At 39.9% G+C, this 23,658-nt stretch overlaps 1 protein-coding gene across 1 annotated transcript in view; it reads right to left on the bottom strand.

Annotated features, from left to right (window-relative positions):
• The window catches only part of ATP10D (ATPase phospholipid transporting 10D (putative)), a 129,795-nt gene that overhangs the window by 47,168 nt on the left and 58,969 nt on the right, over positions 1 to 23,658 (bottom strand). Inside the window, exons 5-10 of the mRNA XM_055434629.2 lie at positions 23,376 to 23,461; positions 15,499 to 15,605; positions 14,995 to 15,126; positions 14,466 to 14,593; positions 14,094 to 14,346; positions 2,950 to 3,188 (exon numbers count right to left, since the gene is read on the bottom strand). Coding sequence (XP_055290604.2) covers positions 2,950 to 3,188; positions 14,094 to 14,346; positions 14,466 to 14,593; positions 14,995 to 15,126; positions 15,499 to 15,605; positions 23,376 to 23,461 — 945 coding nt within the window. The remainder of the gene's footprint in view (positions 1 to 2,949; positions 3,189 to 14,093; positions 14,347 to 14,465; positions 14,594 to 14,994; positions 15,127 to 15,498; positions 15,606 to 23,375; positions 23,462 to 23,658) is intronic.

Below are 23,658 nucleotides of genomic sequence, written 5' to 3'. Positions count from 1 at the left end.
TTACTCCATTAATGGAATATTCCTCCATTTATGGAATATTTACTCCATAAATATTTATTGTTGATCTATGGTATCAGCAACACCTCAAGGAAAGAGGGGTGCATAGAACATATGGGATCCTGGGTGCATGGAACTGACATCCTAGGTGGGGGAGATAAATTAACCTATAAATAGATGGTTCTAGATCCAGACAAGTGTGCAGGAGACAACGGAACATACTTTGGATTGGGTGGTCGGTGAGATTTACTGAATCTTACTACCATGTTGAAGAACTGATGCTTTCGAACTGTGGTATTAAAGAAGACTCTTGAGAGTCCCTTGGACTGCAAGAAGATCCAACCAGTCAACCCTAAATATTCATTGGAAGGACTGATGCTGAAGCTCCAATACTCTGGCCACCGGATGTGAAGAGCTAACTACTGGAAAAGACCCTGATGCTGGGAAAGATTGAGGGCAGGAGGATAAGGGGATGACAGACGTGAGATGGTTGGATAGCATCACTGACTCAACAGATATGAGTCTGAGCAAACTCCAGGAGATAGTGAAGGACAAGGAAGCCTGCTGTGCTGAGGTTCATGGGGTCATAAAGAGTCTGACATGGCTTAGCAACTGAACAACAACAAGATTTACTGAGGAGGTGACATCTGAGCTGAGACCTCAGTGAAAAGAAAGGAAACAGCCATATAAAGATCTAGGAGGACAGCACTCCAGATAGAAGGAATAGCATGCTTGCTAAATGAAAACTTCTAGAGGATTAAAGAAGCATAAAAACACTGACTCACAAAGTCAAGGTTTCTATTTCTAAAGTAGGTCATGTGAATCCAGGACTCAAATTCCTCAATGTCATTCTAACCCCTGAAGCTGGCACACCTTTGCCAGCACTCTGCCTTGGACCCTCTCTCTGACTCTCCCCTTGCCTCTCCCATGAAGGGCACCATCTTAACAACTTTTCACTTCCAGACATCACAGCCCTCACTGTGCTTTCACACTGGTGTTCTACAACCTGGGATACATGAATAGACTTCTAGTATCATATGTACAATTTTTCACAGATGTCAGCTTTTCAGGTTAAAGGATCGACAGTTTTCTCAAAATAATCCTTAGCCTCCAAGAAGGATAGAATTGGCTTGTCTAAAGCAAGCATGAGAGATGGTCTCGTATCTCAAGGAAGACCTCATCATTCTATATATAAGGGTCTGGTATTCAAAACACAAAACAAAGCAGCAACCCCAGAGAAGCTGTATAATCAGCACAACACATGGAACTGGAGAACAACACAAGTCAAAACAAAACAGACTGAACAGGAAGACTAAGCTTGTTGAGCGGCTTCAAATAATGATACTTTACTGAAAGCAGACATGGGAGACTCTGACCTTAGATGCGGAGGATTCAAGGTGATGAAGTCCTTGCTCCCAAGGAGCAAGATCCACATCAGAGGCAGAAATAAGGCCAATGCCATGAGGACTAAGGGACTGAAGGGCAGGAGGGACTGTGTAAACAGAACTTAGAAACAAAGAGTCTGAGAAGTCTTCGGAAGAAATGATATTTAAAGAAGTATTTCATCAGATCTGGTAGACAGAGGTAGGTGGTGAGGGGAGAATGAATTTTAGACAGGGGAAATGGTGCAAAAACCATAATGACTCCAAATTAGGAAATAATCCTTTGTTCCACGAAGAGAGTGAGGCTGGATCGGGAAACTGAGAGGGAGGCCATGGCACAGCCCCACCTGGTCGTTAGTGTCCCTGACGTCCAAGCAAACATGAGTCAACGTGTGGTTAACTGCAGGTGACTGGAAAAGGTAAAAGATCAGCACAGTAATGGGCAAAATTGATAAACAGAAGAAAACAAATATCTACTTCTGATATAGCCTGAAAATGAGTACAGAGAGAAGAGGCTGTATGCATTCTTTACCTTTTTTTTTTTTCCCCTCAGAGATTGGAGAAAAATTAAGTCCAGATGTTTGGAATAGCTTGACATATGGTAATGATAGGATATAACAGGTATTATATGCTTAGAGCCAAAGAAATGCAGTGGATAAGTTTCAGTGAAATGATCTTCCTAGATTCTAAACTGCCCTATTTGTTGGAACTTTGAAAAGAGTCAGATTCCCCTCAAGGCCTTTCTAGGACAAATGAGGTCCCTACTGTATACTCAGATCGCATCTCTACTATGAAAGTCTACATAAATTCAATGCAGAAACAAAAGTCTTCCCAAAACTGTTTATTTTTTGTTATGTCATCTATTTCAGAGATCACCAAATGCTTACCGGTCTCATGGCTAGGGAATCCTCATCTTGAATGAGGATAGGAATAGTTAATGAAATGTGGAGGGCAGAGAAGGCAGCTGAAATTTTATCAAAGTGATTTTAAGTGCAGCAAAAGTTTTGATTTCTAATCCTTTCCCACAAGCATCCTCTTTCCCATCTTCCACATGGTTCTTCCTCCATATTTTCCTCTCAGGACTTAAGAACATTCCCTCTTGAGCTCTGATATAGAAACACTAGAAAATGATCTGCTGAGGACTAGGAATGGGGAAGAGGACAGATTTGGTGGGATTTCGGGGAGGATTACAAAGAGATAAAAAGGCCTTGGAGGATACTGAAAGGCGTCTGATTTCCCTATCAATTAGACACACTTACCAGTGTATGAGATACCTCCGGTAAGTTATGGTGGTTCTGAATGTGAGCCATGATCATTAAAGCAAGGCAGCTTTTGCCAGGCTCAGAAGTGACTGACCTTGACCAGAAACATGTTTTTCAGAAATGGAATACTATCTCTTGACACTGATCTCCAAAATTAAGATACTGTGAATGTGTGGCAATCAGACTGAACTTACACAGTCTCTTCTCAGGAGAAAAGACAACAGTGTGTGGCTCTATTATAATCATGAGAATGTTCTTTCAATATTCATCACAGACAGACAAGTTTCAAGTCACGCATTCGCACTTACAATGGGGCTACTGAAAGCAGCCTGTCTGGAATGAGGCACTTCACTGGCTCCTTCTCTACTTTCTAGAGCGAAACAGCTCCCAGTAAGATGATTCGAGGAGATACTTCCTAAAGGCCGATTGTGAAATGTCCTGCAGCTGGGGGCCCTCGGTTTCGCCATATTGCTGAGGGAGCCACTGGGAGTGTCGGCAGACTCTTCATCTTCAGAGGCAGCTTCCTGATAGGATTCCAACCTCTTGGCTGAGGGAAAGAAAACCACACTGGGTCATTCCCTGAGATGAAACACTTGCAGGTTGAATATATCAAGCATTTTCTTAAACAGCTATTTCACACGATCTCCTCCTTTTTTAAACTTGGCTTCCAAACTTCTCCAATACTCTGAGTTAATGAACTTGTATCACTGAGAAAAGTAGCAGCAATGAGAGAGGCCACCTGAGTTCCTTCCTTCACCACCTACCTACTCTTCCTTTGTGGCGTCATCTGATCCCATCTTTATTACCTCTGTGCACATTTCTGGCACATATCTGAATGGTTCACTCCCTTACCCCCTTCAAGTCTCCTTGAAGTCATGTCCCTTTGTCAGTGAAGACTTCTCAGATCTAAATGCACTGTTTATTAATAGCCCACCTCAGAATTTACCACCATCTATACATCATAGGCGAGAAGGCAATGGCAAGCCACTCCAGTACTCTTGCCTAGAAAATCCCATGGATGGAGAAGCCTGGTAGGCTGCAGTCCATGGGGTCGCTAAGGGTCGGACACGACTGAGCGACTTCACTTTTCACTTTCACACATTGGAGAAGGAAATGGCAACCCACTCCAGTGTTCTTGCCTGGAGAATCCCAGGGACGGGGGAGCCTGTTGGGCTTCCGTCTATGGGGTCACACAGAGTCGGACACGACTGAAGTGACTTAGCAGCAGCAGCATACATCATAGGCAATGGTGACCCACTCCAGTACTCTTGCCTGGAGAATCCCATGGATGGAGGAGCCTAGAGGGCTGCAGTCCGTGGGGTCGCTGAGAGTTAGATACGACTGAGCGACTTCCCTTTCACTTTTCACTTTCATGCATTGGAGGAGGAAATGGCAACCCACTCCAGTATTCTTGCCTGGAGAATCCCAAGGATGGGGGAGCCTGGTGGGCTGCCATCTATGGGGTCGCACAGAGTTGGACACGACTGAAGCGACATAGCAGCAGCAGCATACATCATAGACCTCATTTTTAATTCTTTGAATCATCCATTAGAATATAAACTCCAAAAGGGCAGAGAATTTTGCCTTTGTTAATATGATATTCCTAAAACCCAGGGCAGGGGTTGATACTCAAAAACTACTAGTTGAATAACTAATGGACATCTTAAATTTGGCACGGTAAATGTAGACTGCTCCTTCTATTCCCCCAGGCTCCTGTCAAATCACTCTTTCTCATCTTTGTAAATGAAACCTAAATATCTACCTAGCTATTTATACCAAAAATCTAGGATTATCCTTGATTTCTCTTTTCTTCCTTATCCCTAGTACTGAAAGCATCACCAACAGCTATGTATTCTTCATCTAAAATATATCCCAAATACCTAAACTTCTCTTTATTTCCAACACCTTAACCCAACCCACCATCATCTTCCAAATGGACCAGAACAATAGCCTCCTAACTGGCCTCCTTGCTGTATATATGTACTCCACTCCTGAAACAGCTGCTAGAGTGATCTTCCAAAGACAGAGCAGATCAGACTACTGCCCACACAAAACTTTCCAGTGGCTTCACAGTTCACTTGGAGTAAAATCTGAATTCCTTATTTTGGTGTATATAACTCAGAATGATCTGGCCTCTGATGATCGAACTTTCCTGACCCCTCTTCTACACTAAATCTAGCCTCCTTGGCCTTTCTTTACTTTGAAAACTGTCAAGCTCATTTCTGTCTGAGGGCCCTATACTAGCTGCTCCATCTGACTGGAAGGCTTTTCCTCCTGAACTCAAAGACCAAGTCATTCAGATATAGGCTCCGATATCCCCCCTAGAGAGGCCTTGCTCAACCATCCCATTCACAGTACCTTCTGGTTCATTCTGTATCATAAAGTGTAAGTAAATGTTAGTCATGTCCAACTCTTTGAGACCCTATAGACTGTAGCCCGCCAGGCTCCTCTGACCATAGGCTCCTCTGACCATGGGATTCTTCAGGCAAAAATACTGGAGTGCGGCGCCATTTCCTACTCCAGGGCACCTTCCCAACTTGGGGATTAAACCCAGGTCTCCTGCACAGAAGGCAGATTCTTTACCATCCAAGCCACTGGGGAAGCCTAATCACCCTGTTTTATTCTCTGCAAAACAATTTTTAATATTTTATACTTAAAAATTAATTAACTTGTGATAATTTTCTCCAACAGAAGTTCTATGAGAGGAGGGACCTTGTCTGTCTTGTTTATCATTCCAGTGGCTGGAATAGAGAGTAAACAATCAAAAACTACATGCTTGTTTGGATTGCCAGTTATCTGCATTCATGCCAATTCTAGCTACCGAACAGGTATGGCTTTCAGGAAGTTAATTTATAAAACAAAGAGCATCTGAATATTCTATCTATTTTAATAGCTTTTGTCTATGTTTTTTAAGGGCAAGGAGAGACTGAGAGGCAACATGGTGATTCTGTGTTCTAGGACTAACTCTTTCAAAGAGTAAGTGGCTTCCAGCAAATCACTTGCCTTTCTAGGCCTCTGTTTTCTAACTGGAAAAATGAATGATTTGGACTCAATGACTTCAAGATCCTTTCCAATTCTGTAGTTCTATAAGTTTATTATATTCTCTGCCTAAAAAAATACAGACTATTTCCCTACATGTCCTTTGAACTTCCAAAACAGATATATTCATTGCATCCCAAATACTCTGAGGCTCTCCATTCTTACCCGTGCCTTTGCTCAAGATAGCCATTCTCCTCCTTTCTAATTACCTCAGTCCTAGCTCCTCACCGAAGACCTCTGCTTCATCCCACTCACTGGTACCCCTTTATAGCTTAGACGTACTGCTAAATGTTACTGTGTGCCAGTCATCTGTCCCATGTAATCACTGTATCTGGCTTCCCTGGTGGCTCAGAGGTTAAAGCGTCTGCGGGAGACCCGGGTTCGATCCCTGGGTCAGGAAGATCCCCTGGAGAAGGAAATGGTAACCCACTCCAGTATTCTTGCCTGGAGAATCCCATGGACGGAGAAGCCTGGTAGGCTACCGTCCACGGGGTCGCAAAGAGTCGGACACGACTGAACGACTGAACGTACGTACGTACGTACGAACGAACGAACGTACGTAATCACTGTAACAACCTTCTGAGGTAGATATTATCAATACCTTCATTTTATAAATAAAGAAATAAAAATTAAATTTCCCCATCTCATGAGAGTGATATTGATCAGCTTTATATCCAGTTCTACTAAACTCCACAGCCAGTGCTGTGAATCTTCATGCTATACTGTATCTAAATATAGCAAAAAAAATTAAAATGGTCAATATTCCCTGCTTGATTTCAATGAGTCCATGTTTTGTAGTTTAAATATTATATGAATAATGAATAAGGGTATGAATAGACATATGAATAACATTCCGAGCATCAAGGGAAAATCTACTGTAGGATACAGCATTAGCACTTACTGAGTATCTCCTTTTCATCAAGGATCTTGCTAGGTCCTTTATTTTTTTAAAATTTTTATTGTTAGTATTTCCCTTCCTTTTTCACACTTCCCCTAGCTTTCTCTGCTGATCCTTGGACACCTTGCCAGGACCACTGCCTGTGATTGTACATGCTGTGCTAAGTCCTTTATATAAACAACTACATATAGCTGTATCTATATATATTTTATCTTTAAAATAATGTTATTGGCTAGAAATTATCACTGTTCCACTTTGCAGCTAAGGAGAGTAAGACAGTAAACAGTTCAGAGTGGGTAGAGCTGGGATCTAAATTTGAGTTTTCATGACTCCAAAGTCAGACAACTATCTTCTATATGTCCTTAGCAGTTACTTAAAGGGCCTCCAGGTGGCACGAGTGGTAAAGAACCCACCTGCCAATGCAGGAGACAGATGTGGGTTTCGATCCCTGGGTTGGGAAGATCCCCTGGAGGAGGGCAACCCACTCCAGTAATCCTGCCTGGAGAATCACATGAACAGAGAAGTCTGGCAGGCTACAGTCCATTGGGCTGCAGGGAGTCAGACGCAACTTAAATGACAGCACAGCACACAGTTACTTGTATACAAGAGGTTAGCTCAGTCATTCAGAATGAGAGTCAAATTTATCCCCGAGCAAACGTTTGGCAATGTCTGTTCACAATTTGGCTATTACATCTTGGGAGGAGTGCTATGCCACGCAGTGGGCAAAGGCCAAGGATGCTTCTAAATATCTTAAACAACTCCCCATTAAGACAAAGTCATCCATCCCAAAACGTCAATAGTGCTAGGTTGAGAAATGCTTGAGTAGCTAAAAAAATTTACATATTGACAACATGATACCATTTTTAAATAATTAAAATACTATACAACATATATAAACATGAAGGTAATACTTTAGGAATTTCTCATAGTCATCATCAGGGAAAGCAGTCATCAAGGAACTGTGGAATTAGTATAGAGCCAGATAGCTGAGCTGTTTCTGTAGGATGAACTTGCTCAATAGGGGCTGATAGAACTGTAAGAGTGAAATAAAAAAAGACATGGAGTAAAACTCAATCTTTAATCATTTGTGGGAAACCATGAGAAATAGACCAGCAAAGTTACAACGTAATTAGGACAAAGCTACTAAGAGCCATACTTTTAGATTCTGAAATTAAAAAAAAAAAATTGAGCACGAGAAGCAGAGGTTTATTATTATACTGATAAACAAAATCTATCCAAATGATCATCAAGACTTTTATTATGTCTCCTAAAGTAGATCCTAAAAGTTCCAATGAACACCTCAAAGTGGCAAGAGAATTCTTGCCTTCCAGCTCAGAGAAAATATACAAAATTTGAAATGTTTCCTCTGTCTCAAGGTAGGCACTACGTTAGACGTGACATTAATTACTTTATTTCTCTCTTATTTAATCCTAATCTCTTTTCTCTTCCAAGGCTCCTGTTCAAACATCCAGTAACCTGTTCACAGCCTATTATTTACATTTATGTGCTATCTGGAAGAAGTGAGCATTAGCCTATGGAACAAAACATTTATCACATTTATCACAAAACATTTTCAACGTGCTCTCCAAATGGCCAAACACAAGGATGCAAAGCACAGGCCACTCGGATAAACTTCTTTCAACTATATCATCCCCATATCCTCTTCTGAACACTTTGCAATGAACTAATTACACAATCATTTCCAGCATTCCAACTTTCACCTGCTTGTAAACAGCACACTGAGCTGAGTTTCTTTCAACTGTATCATCCACACAGCCTTGACACAAAGCCTTTTATTCTAATTCCTCATATTTCCAGCATTCCAAGAATTTCTAGGCCAATATCTTCAAAGCCCCAAACTTTGATCAGTGCAAATCCACCTCCAAAACCGACTGTTTGAAAATCAACACAATATAGAAAGGCAACACTGACTTTAAACCTACGACACTTAAAAAGGTATTTTTATGTTTCCAGGTGTCCCTCCCATGTTGGACCATGAGCTTCTCAACAGACAAGCCTATCTCTTATTTTGACAACAATCATTATGACAACAATGTGCTCGGTCGCTCAGTAGTATCTGGCTCTTTGTGACCCTATGGACTACATCCCGCCAGGCTCCTCTGTCCATGGAATTTTCCAGGCAAGAATACTGGAGTGGGTCGCCATTTCTTCCTCCAGGCACGATAACAATACTAGCAACTAATATTTATAAAGAATTTATTCTGTGCCATGCTCTGCATGCCTTTTAAAAAATACATTTACTTATTTGGCTGTGCTAGGCCTTAGTTGCAGCACATGGGATCTTTCAGTTTCAGCATGTGGGATCCAGCTCCCCTGACCAGGGACTGAAGCTGGGTTCCCGGCACTGGGAGTGCAGAGTCTTAGTTACTGACCACCAGGGAAGTCTCCAAGAGCTTTTTCATAATTTACCTTTTCTTATCCTCTTAATCACCCCCATGAAGTAGATACTATTAATATCACCAATCCTTTTTTATCATAGCCCAGAGAAATTATATCACTTGCCCAGAGTCACACAGCTTGCTGGCAGTGAAGATGGGAGTCAGATTTAGGAGGCTTGATTCCAAAAATCCTTGTTTTTAGAAACCACTGAAGGCTGCCACTATGTCCATCAGATTTACAAGCTTCATCATAAAGGCACTGTGCAGTCACACCCAAATTGAGGGCCATCCTACAAAATCCCTAAAGAATGCCCCTCAGAATTCTTGAAGTGAAAAGTAAAGTGAAAGGGTTAGTTGCTCAGACGTGTCCGATTCTTTGCCACCCCCTGGACTGTATTTCGCCAGGCTCCTCTGTCCATGAAATTCTCTAAGGCAAGAATACTGGAGTGGGTAGTTTTCTCTTTTCCAGGGGATCTTCTTGACCCAGGGTTTGAACCAAGGTCTCCTGCACTACAGGCAGGTTCTTTACCATCTAAGCAGTCATCCAAAAAAGGAAAGGCCAAGAAACTCAAAATCTAGAGGCACCTAAATGATGACTAAGTGTTACGTGGTATCCTGGACAGGGTCTGAGACAAAAAAGACCCTTGGTAAAAAGTAAGGAAGTCCCAATAAAGTCTGGATTTTAGTTAACAATGAAGTATCAATATGGGTTCATTATTTATGACTAATGTATCTTAAGACTAATGTAAAATGTTAAGACAAGGGAAACTGGGCAGGAGGAGCATACTGGAATGCACAATATCTTTATAACTTTTCTGTAAATCTAAAACCATTCTAAACTAAAATGTTTATTACTAACATCCTTTTTCAGCAATCTTTTAAAGGAGTTTAAAAATTTTTAATATGAATACAAGTCACCTGAGGTATTGTTAAATGAAGATTTTAATTGAAACTTTAAAGAGGGACCCGAGACTCTGCATTTCTAAGATACACCTGGGTGTTGCTGATGCTTCGTCCATGGACCAAATTTATAAATAGCAAGGCTTTAAAACAAGAAATGGTGTCATCAAATGTATTTAGTTCAACTGCATGAGTAAGGGGTTATTTCCCAGCAGTAACATTTTCAATGGAAATATCTTGTAGGCAATTCTTTTGACAGAAAATCCTGAAGGCTTAACTAATTTTCATTTCAATGAAAACAAGGCCTCAGGGTTAAGTTCTGAGGAAAACTAGCCTGTATCATTATCCCCTTCAGCACTGAGAGAGAGATAGAGAGGGAGGAAGGTGCGTGTGTGTATGCATATGCTTGTTTTTAAACCATTACAGACACGAGACTTGTCTCTTGAGGGCCTCCCTGAGAGCTCAGTTGGTAAAGAATCCACCTGCAATGCAGGAGACCCCAGTTTGATTCCTGGGTTGGGAAGATGCGCTGGAGAAGGGCTTCCCTTGTGGCTCAGCTGGGAAAGAATCGCCTGCAAAGCAGAAGACCTGGGTTCAGTCCCTGGGTTGCGAAGGTCCCGTGGAGAAGGGAATGGCTAGCCACTTCAGTATTCTGTGCTGGAGAATTCCATGGACTGTATAGTCCCAAGAGACTGGAGCTCTGAATGTATACATGGTAGAAACGTGCGGACAGGCAATGTCAACTCCTCCCAGAGGTGATGTAACGCTCCCTGGTCCACAGACAGGTACCTTACCAAATACAGTTCAGTCCTCGTAGCATTTGATTCTCAGTCACTCAGCGTCTTCTCTGCACAAGGGACCACAGAAGAGAAGTACTCCCTGGGCAGCAGTGTATATATTGAGGGACAGGGTGAGAGAGGGCTGGTACCAGCTCTCCTAGATGCCACAAAATGAAAATCCCACAAATACAAAAAATAATACAGTGTTTCCCACATTTTGAGAAACATTACTGGTATAAGATACTTCCCCAAAATAGGGATTTATAGTCAGATAATTTTGGAAAAGACTGATCGCACAAATGGACATAGGGGTTTAACTCCAGTGATGTTCACTGCAGTATTGTTTACTACAGCAAATGACTGTTGACAAGTTAAACTAATGGCTGATCAGTTACATAAATTGTGGCAATTATTACAATGTGATACAGTATAACCATTAGAAAAATAAGAAGAGAATGGAAAGGCAATCATGATGAAGTCTCAAGACAAATGGTTATAAAAGTCAAAGCACACTGTGATGTCACTTTGTTTAAAAAACCTATATTAATGTTTACAGGGAAAAAGACTCAAAAGAAAAGCACTAAAATGTTACTAGTGGTGCACTCAGAGTGGTATGACCTCATCAAGTACAAAGAGGTGTCAGAACATCCCTGAGGTCAGAGAGATTCAAAACTAGAGGTTCTGCTGCTTGCCTTGAAGCAGCGACTGCCATGCTGTGGAAAGGTCACAGGGCAAGGAATGGTGGGCTATCTCCATGAACTCAGAACAGACCCAAGTTGACAGCCAGCAAGAAAGCAAGGGCCACAGTCCTGCAACCTCGAGACTCTGACAGTTCCAAAACCAGGGAACTAAGAAGAGGACCCTGAGCCTCAGATAAGATTACAGCCCCAGCCAACCCCTAGATTTCAGTCTGGTGAGAGATTCAGGGAGGACATAGCTACCTGGACCCATATTCCTGATCCACAGAAGCTATAAGACAGTATATGCTATTTGAAGCCATCAAATTTGTGGTAACTTGTTATGTAGCAATAGAAAACTAATACAGTGATAAATAACAAACCAGAGACGTATTTGCCACATGTAGAAGAAAAGAATTATGTCAGCATCGGTATTCAAATTATTGTTTTTCAAATAATTCAAATTATTGAACAAAGGTTCAACACAAGTGCACAAATGAAAATGGACATTGGCCAGAGACAACCCAGACAGGGACACACAAGGTGAACATCAACCCTGCCTTCATAGATAAAATCCTCCTACAGATTACTAAGAATAAGAAAAACTCACTTGTAAAATAGGAAGACATGTAAAACAGGGAGACTTTGTCAAGGAAATTCAAATGGCTAAAAACATAAAAAGCATCTCATTGCTAATCATAGAAAAATTAAGACAATGAAACGCTAACTGCATCTACAAAACTCACAAATTAAAAAGAAAAGCTTCATCCCATTATGGTTGGGTATGAAAAATAGATATTATTCTTCTGGGTCGTGAGAATGTAAATTAGCACAATGCTTTAGAGATAAATTTTGTGGGATCTATAAAAATGCTATATGTGCATACTTCTGGATCTAGCAAAACCAATTTTAGATATGTGTACAGAAATGGATATTGCATGTGAATTTTATTTTGTACATTATCATTTTCATCCTGTCTATCTTCTTGCCTTAAACTGTAAGCTACATCAGAAACTCATGTCACATGTTGCTGCTGCTGCTGCTAAGTCACTTCAGTCGTGTCCGACTCTGCGTGACCCCATAGACGGAAGCTCACCAGGCTCCCCCGTCCCTGGGATTCTCCAGGCAAGAACACTGGAGTGGGTTGCCATTTCCTTCTCCAATGTGTGAAAGTGAAAAGTGAAAGCGAAGTCGCTCAGTCGGGTCTGACCCTTAGCGACCCCATGGACTGCAGCCCACCATGCTCCTCCATCCATGGGATTTTCCAGGCAATAGTACTGGAGTGGCTTGCCATTGCCTTCTCCGATGTCACATGTTAGGAGCTCACAAAATATTTGCTGAATGAATAAGTGATGTTAATTGCAAGTACTATTATAATGGGCTTCCCAGATGGCACTAGTGGTAAAGAAAGTGAAAGCTGCTCAGTTGTGTTCAACTCTTTGTGACCCCATGGACAATACTGTACAGTCCATGGAATTCTCCAGGCCAGAATACTGGAGTGGGTGGCCTTTCCTTTCTCCAGGGGATCTTCCCAACCTAGGGATCGAACCCTTCTGCATTGCAGGTGGATTCGTTACCAACTGAGTGCACCTGCCTGCCAATGCAGGAGACACAAGAGACACAGGTTCAGTCCTTGGATTGGGAAGATCCCCTGGAGGAGGGCATGGCAACCCACATGAGTATTCTTGCCTGGAGAATCCCATGGACAGAGGAGCCTGGAGGGCTACAGTCCATGGGATCATAAAGAGTCAGACACAACTGCATAGACTTACACACACACACTTCTATAACAGCAAACTAAGCTTGATCACATATAATGCGATACTATGAATTTCATGTCAACTCATGAACTGACTTAGAAAAAAGCACATGAGATACTGAGGAATAAAAAAAGCAAATTGCAAAGCAATATTATTACATAACTTAGAAATGTGCAAATATTTTCACATATATAAGAATATACATAAAGAAATGGATGGTTATATATTCAAATTATTAACAGTGGTTCACCTTTAGGTTAATCTGTTTTGGACACTTCTCAGAATTATTTTTATAAGAGTATATTTACTTTTGTAAATAATAAAATTAATGAAGTTCAATTCTTAAAAGAAAACTTGCAATTTATATATTTACTTCCTTAGCCTCAGAAGTTCTACTTATTTCTTCTTAAAATAGGTATTCTTAGCCAGGGACCAACGGTTACCTATGGGCTGAGTGATGGGGTAAGGGAAGACTGTAATCTCTTTGGAATTATTTAAAAAAAAATTATTTAAGGGATATGGTCCTTAGGAAGAAGGGAATGGCAATCCACTCCAGTATTCTTGCCTGGAGAATCCCATGGACAGAGAAGCCTGGCAGGCTACAGTCCAGGGGGTCACAAAGAGTTGGACACAACTGAGTGACTAACACACACATGGTCCATAGAGTTTCATGAGATTCTCAAAAATATCTATAATGCAGTATCACTGACACCATATCTAACCCCAAACCTTCTACAATTGCTAGCAATTTCCTTTCCTTTCAGAGAAACCACGGTCAAAAAAAAAAAAAAATCATGGAGGCAGACTCTTTGAGTTTAACCCACCAACTCTTGACTAAGTTGTGACCTACTAACTTTTAAAGAGACAACAATGAAACTCCATGAGCATCTGGAGGAATTAAGTACACGATGATTAAATATCACACTTCCGTGCCAGAATTACCAAATTATTAAGTGAATGCAAAAGACAAACCTCAAGGCTGATTTTCACAGAAACTCACCGTTTTCTTCATGGCAGTAATCAAAGCCTGCCACACTACATCTTCGAAAAACCATCTTATTCTCAGTGAGGGTTCCTGTTTTATCAGAAAAGAGGTACTGAATCTGTCCAAGATCCTCAGTGATGTTCAGGGCTCGGCACTGAACAGTAGAACCCATTTTCTCATTGTAGAAATCCACATCGCTTTGAATAAAATATATCTGTCCAAGCTTCACAATTTCAATGGAAACATAGAGAGAAATGGGAATCAAGACCTAAGAAGAACCAAACAATTTAAAAATGTTAAAGGGAGAAAAGAAAGGATGAAAAGCCATACGGAGCTGGATAAGTAGCAAAGATTTTAAAACTGTATGATGAGCTCAATAGAAATTACCTGTAACAAAATGATCATGGTCCAAAACATATAGAATCCTGCCAACACTGGTGATATGATATGTCCATCTGGCTCAGGGATATTAAAAAAGGGTATGTTTTCATATCTGCTCAACCAGATTCCATGACCTTTCAAAAAATGCACAGACATCAAAAGGATGCTATGTATATATTATGCAAATATAAAACTTTATTTCTAAAGAAAGAGAGATGACAGTATTTATTTTGGTCGAACACCAGCTGTTTGAGAAACAAATTAAAATTCAAAAGACTACATGTTCTCCTGCCTCTGTCTCTCTTTACATCTCTTCCCAGGTCCCTTTATTACTGTGGCCACATGTAATCAGTATTAATGCTTTTCAAATTAGAGAATGAAAGAGATGAAGATGTGAAGAAAATAATCATTGGCAAATAACCACCCCCACTTACTGGAGCCAAACTTAAATTCATAAATATCATTTTGAAAATATAATACTTTAAAATGAGTATCTTGAGGGAAAGATGTCAGCAAATAATCAAATTCTACCTACCCAATGCACCAGTTAAACACATTATAACCAAAAGTAGGACACACCAGAGGACATCTGTATTTGCTCTTCTTTCTAATTTGCTGCGCTTATATCTTGGTCCGCTGTTGTTCAGCATTGCTTTGGTTTCATGGCCTACATGGGTAACACAATATTCAGAAAATGTGGAAATTAAAGCCAAGTAGAAGGAAATGGCAACCCACTCCAGTGTTCTTGCCTGGAGAATCCCAGGGACGGGGGAGCCTGGTGGGCTTCTGTCTATGGGGTCACACAGAGTCGGACACGACTGAAGTGACTTAGCAGCAGCAGCAGCAGCAATTATGTAATATACTTCGTTAAATTTAGTTTCCATTTGTGATCCATTTAGAAAAACAGAGACCAATGATTAAGATTATCAAAACAAAATTTCCTTTCTGCTGCTAGAGATTGCATTCGAATAAGTGGAAAATGTTAACTTGCAGAAAAGCACAGAGAAGACCATGGTGAAAAGTCAGAAGGGTAACCAACCTGCATAAACCACAATGCCCATGACAGCCTCTGTGTTTCTAATGGTGCATCCTCTAAGTAATAAATTCTCTTTACTGAGACCCACACGTTCTTTGTTGGAATGTTCTCTATAAAAAAGACAGCATACAGATTTATTTTTAAATAGAAAAAATGGGAATGTAAAAATAAACACTATGAATTTTGAGTTTTCTTGATTAGAGTATAAAGTTAAGCAGCTCCCAGGAAAAGTTTCAAATCTTGATGTACTTGGTCTAGTTATTTCCCACTTTGGCTGGGAAGAAAAGACACAATAGGTTTCTAACACTGTTTCCCATCATTCATTGTTTGCCAACTACTAGTACTACAAACGGAGAAGGCAATGGCAAGCCACTCCAGTACTCTTGCCTGGAAAATCCCATGGATGGAGGAGCCTGGTGGGCTGCAGTCTATGGGGTCGCTAAGGGTCAGACATGACTGAGTGACTTCACTTTCACTTTTCACTTTCACACATTGGAGAAGGAAATGGCAACCCACTCCAGTGTTCTTGCCTGGAGAATCCCAGGGACGGGGGAGCCTGGTGGGCTTCCGTCTGTGGGGTCACACAAAGTCGGACACGACTGAAGTGACTTAGCAGCAGCAGCAGCAGTACTACAAAAACTAAAAGATAATCCAAATAAGAAAACTACTTTTTATAGTAGAAACTGTATATGGGAGTAAAACTGAACTGAACTGAATAGCTGATGAGGGAAAAGTTCTTAATGGAATTAGAAAATTACTATCTCGGCCTTGGTGAAATCAAGGATTATTCTTGGGCAATAATAGTTAGTGGCTACTAAAATCATTAGGTAGAAGGCTGGTGGGGAACTTTATAATGAAATGGTAAGGCTGACAATACCAATCTTAACATAACTACAGAACATCAAGGCCTCCAGAAGTTTAGGGACAGAAACTGCTCACTCCCCTGGGAATCTAATCAAGCTTCTATGAGGATGAATCTAACAGGGGTTTGTGGCATCAGGGGATCTGTGAAGCCTTTGAAACTGTACACAATATTTCCCTGTGTGTGTCTATGTATGTACATTCATATCCATTTGTCATTTTCTAGACAGTATTTCTTTCATCAGATTCTAAATGTCTGTGAAGAGTTTTTAGGAAATAAGGCCAGAAAAACATGTTAACCATCACCCAAGGATGCAGTTGGCCAAATCTATGAAATCTGCAGGGGTAACCTCTGCAGGCAAAATGATCTGGTCCATTTAAAGAGTGGCGTGCGGGGGGTGGGGGTAGGAGGGAGCTGGGGGAGGGGAGCAGAAGTGGTGGAGGGAATGGGAGGGGAAATTTAAAGACATATCAACTAAATGCAACATGTACACCTTTGTTTTGATCCTGGTTAGACTATATTAACTATAAAAAAATTTGAGATAATTGGAGAAATTTAAACAAAGACTAGGTATTAGATACTACCAAGAAATTGTTCTTAATTTACTTAAATGTTATAGTGATGTTATGACTATTTTTCTATAAAGTTTTTTTTTGTTGTATATTCATAGTGAAGTATTTACAGTGAAAGGATGTGATGACTCTGGCCACCTCATGCGACGAGTTGACTCACTGGAAAAGACTCTAATGCTGGGAGGAGATGGGGACGACAGAGAAAGAGATGTCTGGATGGCATCACCGACTCGATGGACATGAGTTTGAGTGAACTCCGGGAGTTGGTGATGGACAGGGAGGCCTGGCGTGCTGTGATTCGTGGGGTCGCAAAGAGTCGGACACGACTGAGCGACTGAACTGAACTGAGGGGCATATAGGGAAGGAAGTGGGAGGATAATTGAAACAAAGTTGGCAAATTATAAAATAGCTAAAACGGGGTGAGGGCCCATGGTGTTCATTACACTTTTCTTCCTAGTTTTGCACATTTGAAATCTTCTGTAATAAACAGTTTTAAAATAATCAACGTAATCACTTGAGTAAATTACTATAGTGGTAAAAATGCAGAGCAAACTCATTGGAAAATTTTTAAAACTAAGCAAAAAGTCAGGTATTTCACATATTTTGTGGAAACACATACTAAATTTCAGCATTAAGGTTAGTTTATTTTCTAAGCAACAGACTTCAGTCTATAAGTTGTTTCCTCTTTGTTATATATAGGGAAATTGTCATTATATCTGCTATCCATGCCAACTTGCAAGGAAAAGAAAAATAAAGCTCTTCAAGAGAAGTTTGAAGAGCTTTCCTATTCTTCAAATGAGGAGGAAAATAGACAAATCTGTTTTGTCATTTTACTCCTCTAACTTACAAAGCATTTTCTTTTAAGAGGTATGTGTTTATATTCCTTCGTACATATGGGATTATGCACAAAGAGAGACCCATGGGGTCATAGAACCAGCAGTGTCCTTGGGTTTAACCTAATTCTATCAATACTTCCTGGATTTACAGATGAGGAAATTAATCCCAATATTTACATTCCCATGTAGCATTCTCAGGCACGTATCCCAGGCTTGATTAGGCTCCTCGCATTTACTATTCCTAGAACCTTTACAGGAACAGATAAAATACACAAAAGCATCAGTTACAAAATTTCTCAGTGTATTAAAACTTTTACCCTGGGATCCTCATTTTTCACCATTACATCACTCTAGTTTACCACCTTTACATTAAAGCCCAACTTTTATCTTGATTGTACTGGCTCCAAACTCTAAACACATCCTGCACTCGATGAGTGTGTATTTGGCACGTATGATATGGGACCTTCAGATTCTGTGCAAGACACAGACTGTCTGATTACAGCCTTCACCCATTCAAGAGCCTATATAATATGTACCATATGCCGAGCACACCCACCTGAATGCTGAGAACAGAAAAACAAACTTAGATAGTCTTGGCCTCTGTGGTTTAACAGGAGGTGATTCATACAGAAATGTCTAAGTATAATAACAATAGTATAGTTATTATGATAGAAATCTGATATTCAGCATACAACATGGGCACAAATAGGGAAAAGTCAGTGCTTCCTGAGGGTAAGAAGATCAGAGAAGCCATCAATAATACAGACAGTGAGCCTGAACGTCTCAATTTCTGTTAATTTTAGAAAATAGGCCACACAGCAGGAAAAATGTAGGGATCTAGTTCAGCAGATAAAAACTATTTCACAAAAAATTACTGTGTTCACCTGGCCTGACTCTACTAAATATGCATGCTCTGACTCAGATTCTGTGCAGAGTACTATATTCCAGACCACACAGAAACAGACTAAAGTTCTATTCTTTTCTGTCCAGAATAGAGCCAGAACCTAGTCTGAGCTTGTCAGGGGAGTCAGCGTTCCCAGTGAGGGGCTGTACAAACTGGACTCTAAGGTATTTTTTGACCTGGACCTCAGGTGCTGAAGTCCAGGTCAGAAAAAATGACAACCCCTAAATCTTCCAATTACAACAGGAAATTGTATAAATAGTCAGCAGTTGAGAAAATAATACTAGAGAACATATTCCTCTTAAACTTATGAGCACGTTTCTGATGGCAGGAGAATTTAACTTCCCTTCAGCATCTCGCCTCTCCATGATCTACTATATAGCTCATCTACCCTCCAAACATACTTAAACCACTTATGACTCCACAAATGCACTGTGGTCTCAGGCCCCTACGTCATTACCTGTATTGGTCCGTCAACCTAGAATGTCAGTAATTCTTTGTATTTAGTTGTCTGCCTGGTATCTTCTTATTTTTGATGGTTTAAGTCTGGCATTATCTCTTTATCTGGACTAAATCCTTTCCCTTTTCCCACGGCATAGCTTCCTGTCCCTGCCCCAACACCCATTTGTATCAGATGCTACTTAAAGATGCTACCACTAGGTTCTAAACTTCCATCTTGACAATTCTCTAAAATTTTAAACAACTTGATTGAAGAATAACAAGAATCATACAGTAAATACATATACTGTACACATTTAAAGTGCAAAATTTGATGTTTTGACAAGTTTCCCTGTGAAAACATCACTACAATTAGAAAAATGAACATACTCATCACTCCCTAAGGTTTCCTTATGAGTTTCTGTAATCTTTTCTTCCTCTCCTCCCTCTCCCAGGCACCCATTTATCTGCTTTCTATCACTATGAATTAGCTTTCTTTTTTGAGAAATTATATAAATCAAATCATATAGTATATATTCTTTTTTGTCTGGTTTCTTTCACTAAACATTATTTTGAGATGCATCCATGCTACTGCAAATATCACTAGCAAATTCCTTTTTGCTGCAGAGTAGTATTCATTGTATGGCTCTATCATTTGCTTATCCACTGACCTGTTGATGGAATATTTGGGGCTATTACAAATGAAGCAGCTCTGAAAATTAGTGTCTAGGTTAGTATACGGATAAATGTTTTCCCTTGAGTAACTACTTAGGAGAAGAATAACCAGATCATAAAGTAGGCGTGTATTTAATTTTTAAGGAAATTTCCAAACTACTTTCTAAAGTGATCGTGCTTTTTCCATTCCCACCAGCAGTATACGCATATTCTAGTTTCTCTACATTCTTGCGAAAAGTAGGTACAGTCAGTCCTTTTAATTGAGGAGTTACACTCCTAGGGCTTTACTTGCATCTTTTCACCCAGATATCTCTTGTCCATGTATTGTCTTTGGTGAAATGTCCAATATTTTTGATCATTTAAAAACTGTATTGTTCATTTGCTTCCTGAACAATGAGCAAATAATAAAGAAAGACATATATTCTGAACAAAAGTCCTACATAAGATATACACACTGCAAACTATTTTCTTCCAGTTTGAATGAAAACTTACGTTTTCATTCATTTAGCAGTGTCATTTGAAGAGAATAAGTTTCTAATACTGATGAAGTTATTTATTTTTGTTGTTTTATGAACTGCACTTTTGGAGTTATATCTAAGAAATCTTTGACTAACAGAAGATACCAAAGATTTCCCCTAAGTTTCCTTCTAGGAGTATTATAATTTCAGGTTTACATTGAAGTACAGGATCCATTCTTAGTTAACCTTGGTGATTAATCTTGGTGGTAAGAGGTCTGTGTTGAAGTTTATTTTTTTGAATATAGATGTGTAATTGTTGCAGCATCATTTGTTGAAACAACTAAACTTTCTCCACTAAAATACTTTGTCATCTTTGTAAAAATCCTGCTGCCCATAAATGTCCGGACCAATTTCTGGACTCTAATCTACTCCATTGACCTACTGGTCTATCATTATGTCAAAAACAAAATCTGGTGGTCTTAGCCCTCCACATCTGTTCTTTTTCAAAGTTGTTTTCAGTTCAGTTCAGTTCAGTCGCTCAGTCGTGTCCGACTCTTTACAACCCCATGAATCACAGCACGCCAGGCCTCCCTGTCCATCACCAGCTCCTGGAGTTCACCCAAACTCATGTCCATCAAGTCGGTGATGCCATCCAGCCATCTCATCCTCTGTCGTCCCCTTCTCCTCCTGTCCCCAATCCCTTCCAGCATCAGGGTCTTTTCCAATGAGTCAACCCTTCGCATGAGGTGGCCAAAGTATTGGAGTTTCAGCCTCAGCATCAGTCCTTCCAATGAACAGCCAGGACTGGTCTCCTTTAGGATGGACTGCTTGGATCTCCTTGCAGTCCAAGGGACTCGTACGTCTTCTCCAACACCACAGTTCAAAAGCACCAATTTTTTTGGTGCTCAGCTTTCTTCACAGTCCAACTCTCACATCCATACATGACCACTGGAAAAACCATGCCTTTGACTAGATGGACCTTTGTGGGCAAAGTAATATCTCTGCTTTTTAATACGCTAAAGTGTTTTAGTTAGATGATTCTATCTCCATATAAATTTTTAGAATAAACTTGCCAGTTTCTAAAAATGAAATTTAAAGGGGGGCTTCTCAGATAGCTCAGTTGGTAAAGCATCCGCCTGCAATGCAGGAGACCCCGGTTTGATTCCTGAGTCAGGAGGATCCCCTGGAGAAGGGAATGGCTGCCACTCCAGTATTCTGGCCTGGAGAATATACAGTCCTTGGAGTCAGACATGACTTTCACTTTCAAAAATAAAAAACTTTGTTGGAATTTCAATTGGGATTACACTGAATCTACAGATCAATTTTGGGGGGAAACTGACAACACTGAGTTTTAATGCATGAACAACAAATGTCTTTCCATTTAGTTACATCTTTAGTTTATCTCAACCATGTTCAGTGGTTTCAATATGTAGGTCTTTCATATCTTTTGTCTGGTTTATTCTTAAGTATTTTTTCTGATGCTATTGTAAATTGATTTTTTTAAAAGTTTTGATATCTGAATGTTCTTTGGTATGTACAGAAATACAATTAATATTTTTATATTGATCTTATTTCCCACAACACTGCTAAACTATTAATTACAGTTGCTTTTTAATAGATTTCATCACGTTTTCTACAAAGACCATCATATCATCAATGAATAAAAAATAGTTTTACTGCTTTATTACTTGCTGCTTTTATTTCATTTTCTTTGCGTTAGCTGCTGCTGCTGCTGCTAAGTCACTTCAGTCATGTCCGACTCTGTGTGACCCCACAGACGGAAGCCCACCAGGCTCCCCCGTCCCTGGGATTCTCCAGGCAAGAACACTGGAGTGGGTTGCCATTTCCTTGCGTTAGCTAGGATCTCCTTGAATAAAAGTGGTAAGAGATGATATTCATGTCTTGTTCTTGATCTTAGGGGAAAGATGTTTAGTCCTTCACTATTAACCACTCCAGTATTCTTGCCTGGAGAATCCCCATGGATAGAGGAGCCTGGCAGGCTACAGTCCATGGATTCGAAAACAGCTGGGCATGACTGAGCAACTAAGCACACAGCACACTAAGCATGATGCCAGCTGTGTGGTTTTTATGGATGCCCATCAATAAGAAGAGAAAGCTTCCTTCTATTTTCAGTTTGCAAAAATGGAAGTTAGATTTTGTCAAAGTTTTTCTATGTCCAGGAGATTCTCACCTGGTTTTTCTTTTTCATTTTTTAATTATGGTTTGCTAATATTATAAATTACATTGTTTGATCTTCTAATGTTAAGCCAACACCGCAGTTTTGGTGTAAGTCCTACTGAGTCATTATTACTTTCTTTTTTTATATTGTTGGGTTTGCTTTGATTTGCTATTAATCTGTGTAAATTTTTTGCATCTATGTTCATGAGGGCTATAAATCTTCCTTTAAATGTCTCTGTATTCTTTTGGTATTAGGATAATTCTGGTGTCAAAAGATGATTTAGGAACTTTTTTTCTCTGCCATCTTCTTATAAGATCACCACTATGAAGTAGGTCTAACTGACTTCTCTTAAACATCAGGGAGGATAAAAAGAGTCAGTAACTTGGATCAAAAAATAAAGCACTTAAGTGGCAGAAGCCAGCCAGAATCAGGTAAGACCCTAAATTCTAGCTTCCATTGGAAAGGGATGCAGATGCCATAGGAAGCCTCCAGATGGATGCTGTTGTGGATTCCCATACTTTTTCTTAAATGTGTTTCAAAGTCATTGGCTAACTTTAACCAGCTGAGTTGCCCACCTACTCTAATTCTAATAAGATAGATGGACACCATCCTGTCATGTCACTTAAGCTGCCATGTCTGTCCAAACACTTTCTTCCAAATAACTAACATGTCTTGGGCTTAACATGGAGCTCATGTAAATCATTCATATATCACTGGAAGAGATTCTAGGGTTATGTTAAGAACAAGATTTTGTTATTGTTTTAAAAATATACATAGGAAAATATTTATCAAATAATTAAAATAAACCAAATTTATAGGTGGCTTAACTTACAGCCTTTAGTGATTTAACTTGGGTACAAGTACACAAAAGTTTTGTTTTTTTCTTTTTTTTTTAGTTAAATATAACTGCAACATACAATTCCACTCACACCCACAAAGGAAAGTCTTATATCACTCACAGGAAGCCTCGGAATCTGTTGAGGTCATTGTTTGGACTTTCACATTCTATCCTACTGGAGAATTTCTCAGGATCAACTTCAGAGTCCTAAAAATATATATATTTGAAAAATTACCACACAAAAATTAAAGGTTAAATCTTGAGATTTAAGTGTTTATTCTTTCACCAATTAAGATAAAACTAAGGTATTCATGTCACAAAATATATGTCACAAATTGCCCAAATGAAAGAAAGTACACACATAATTATGAATGAATAGGTGAGAATGGTCCTAGAGCATTAAT

The sequence above is a fragment of the Moschus berezovskii genome, chromosome 5 (genome assembly GCF_049115385.1).
Source record: "Moschus berezovskii isolate FMDL1 chromosome 5, NW_MosBer_1.0, whole genome shotgun sequence".
NCBI lineage: Eukaryota > Metazoa > Chordata > Mammalia > Artiodactyla > Moschidae > Moschus > Moschus berezovskii.
This window is presented reverse-complemented; position numbering and strand designations above follow the sequence as displayed.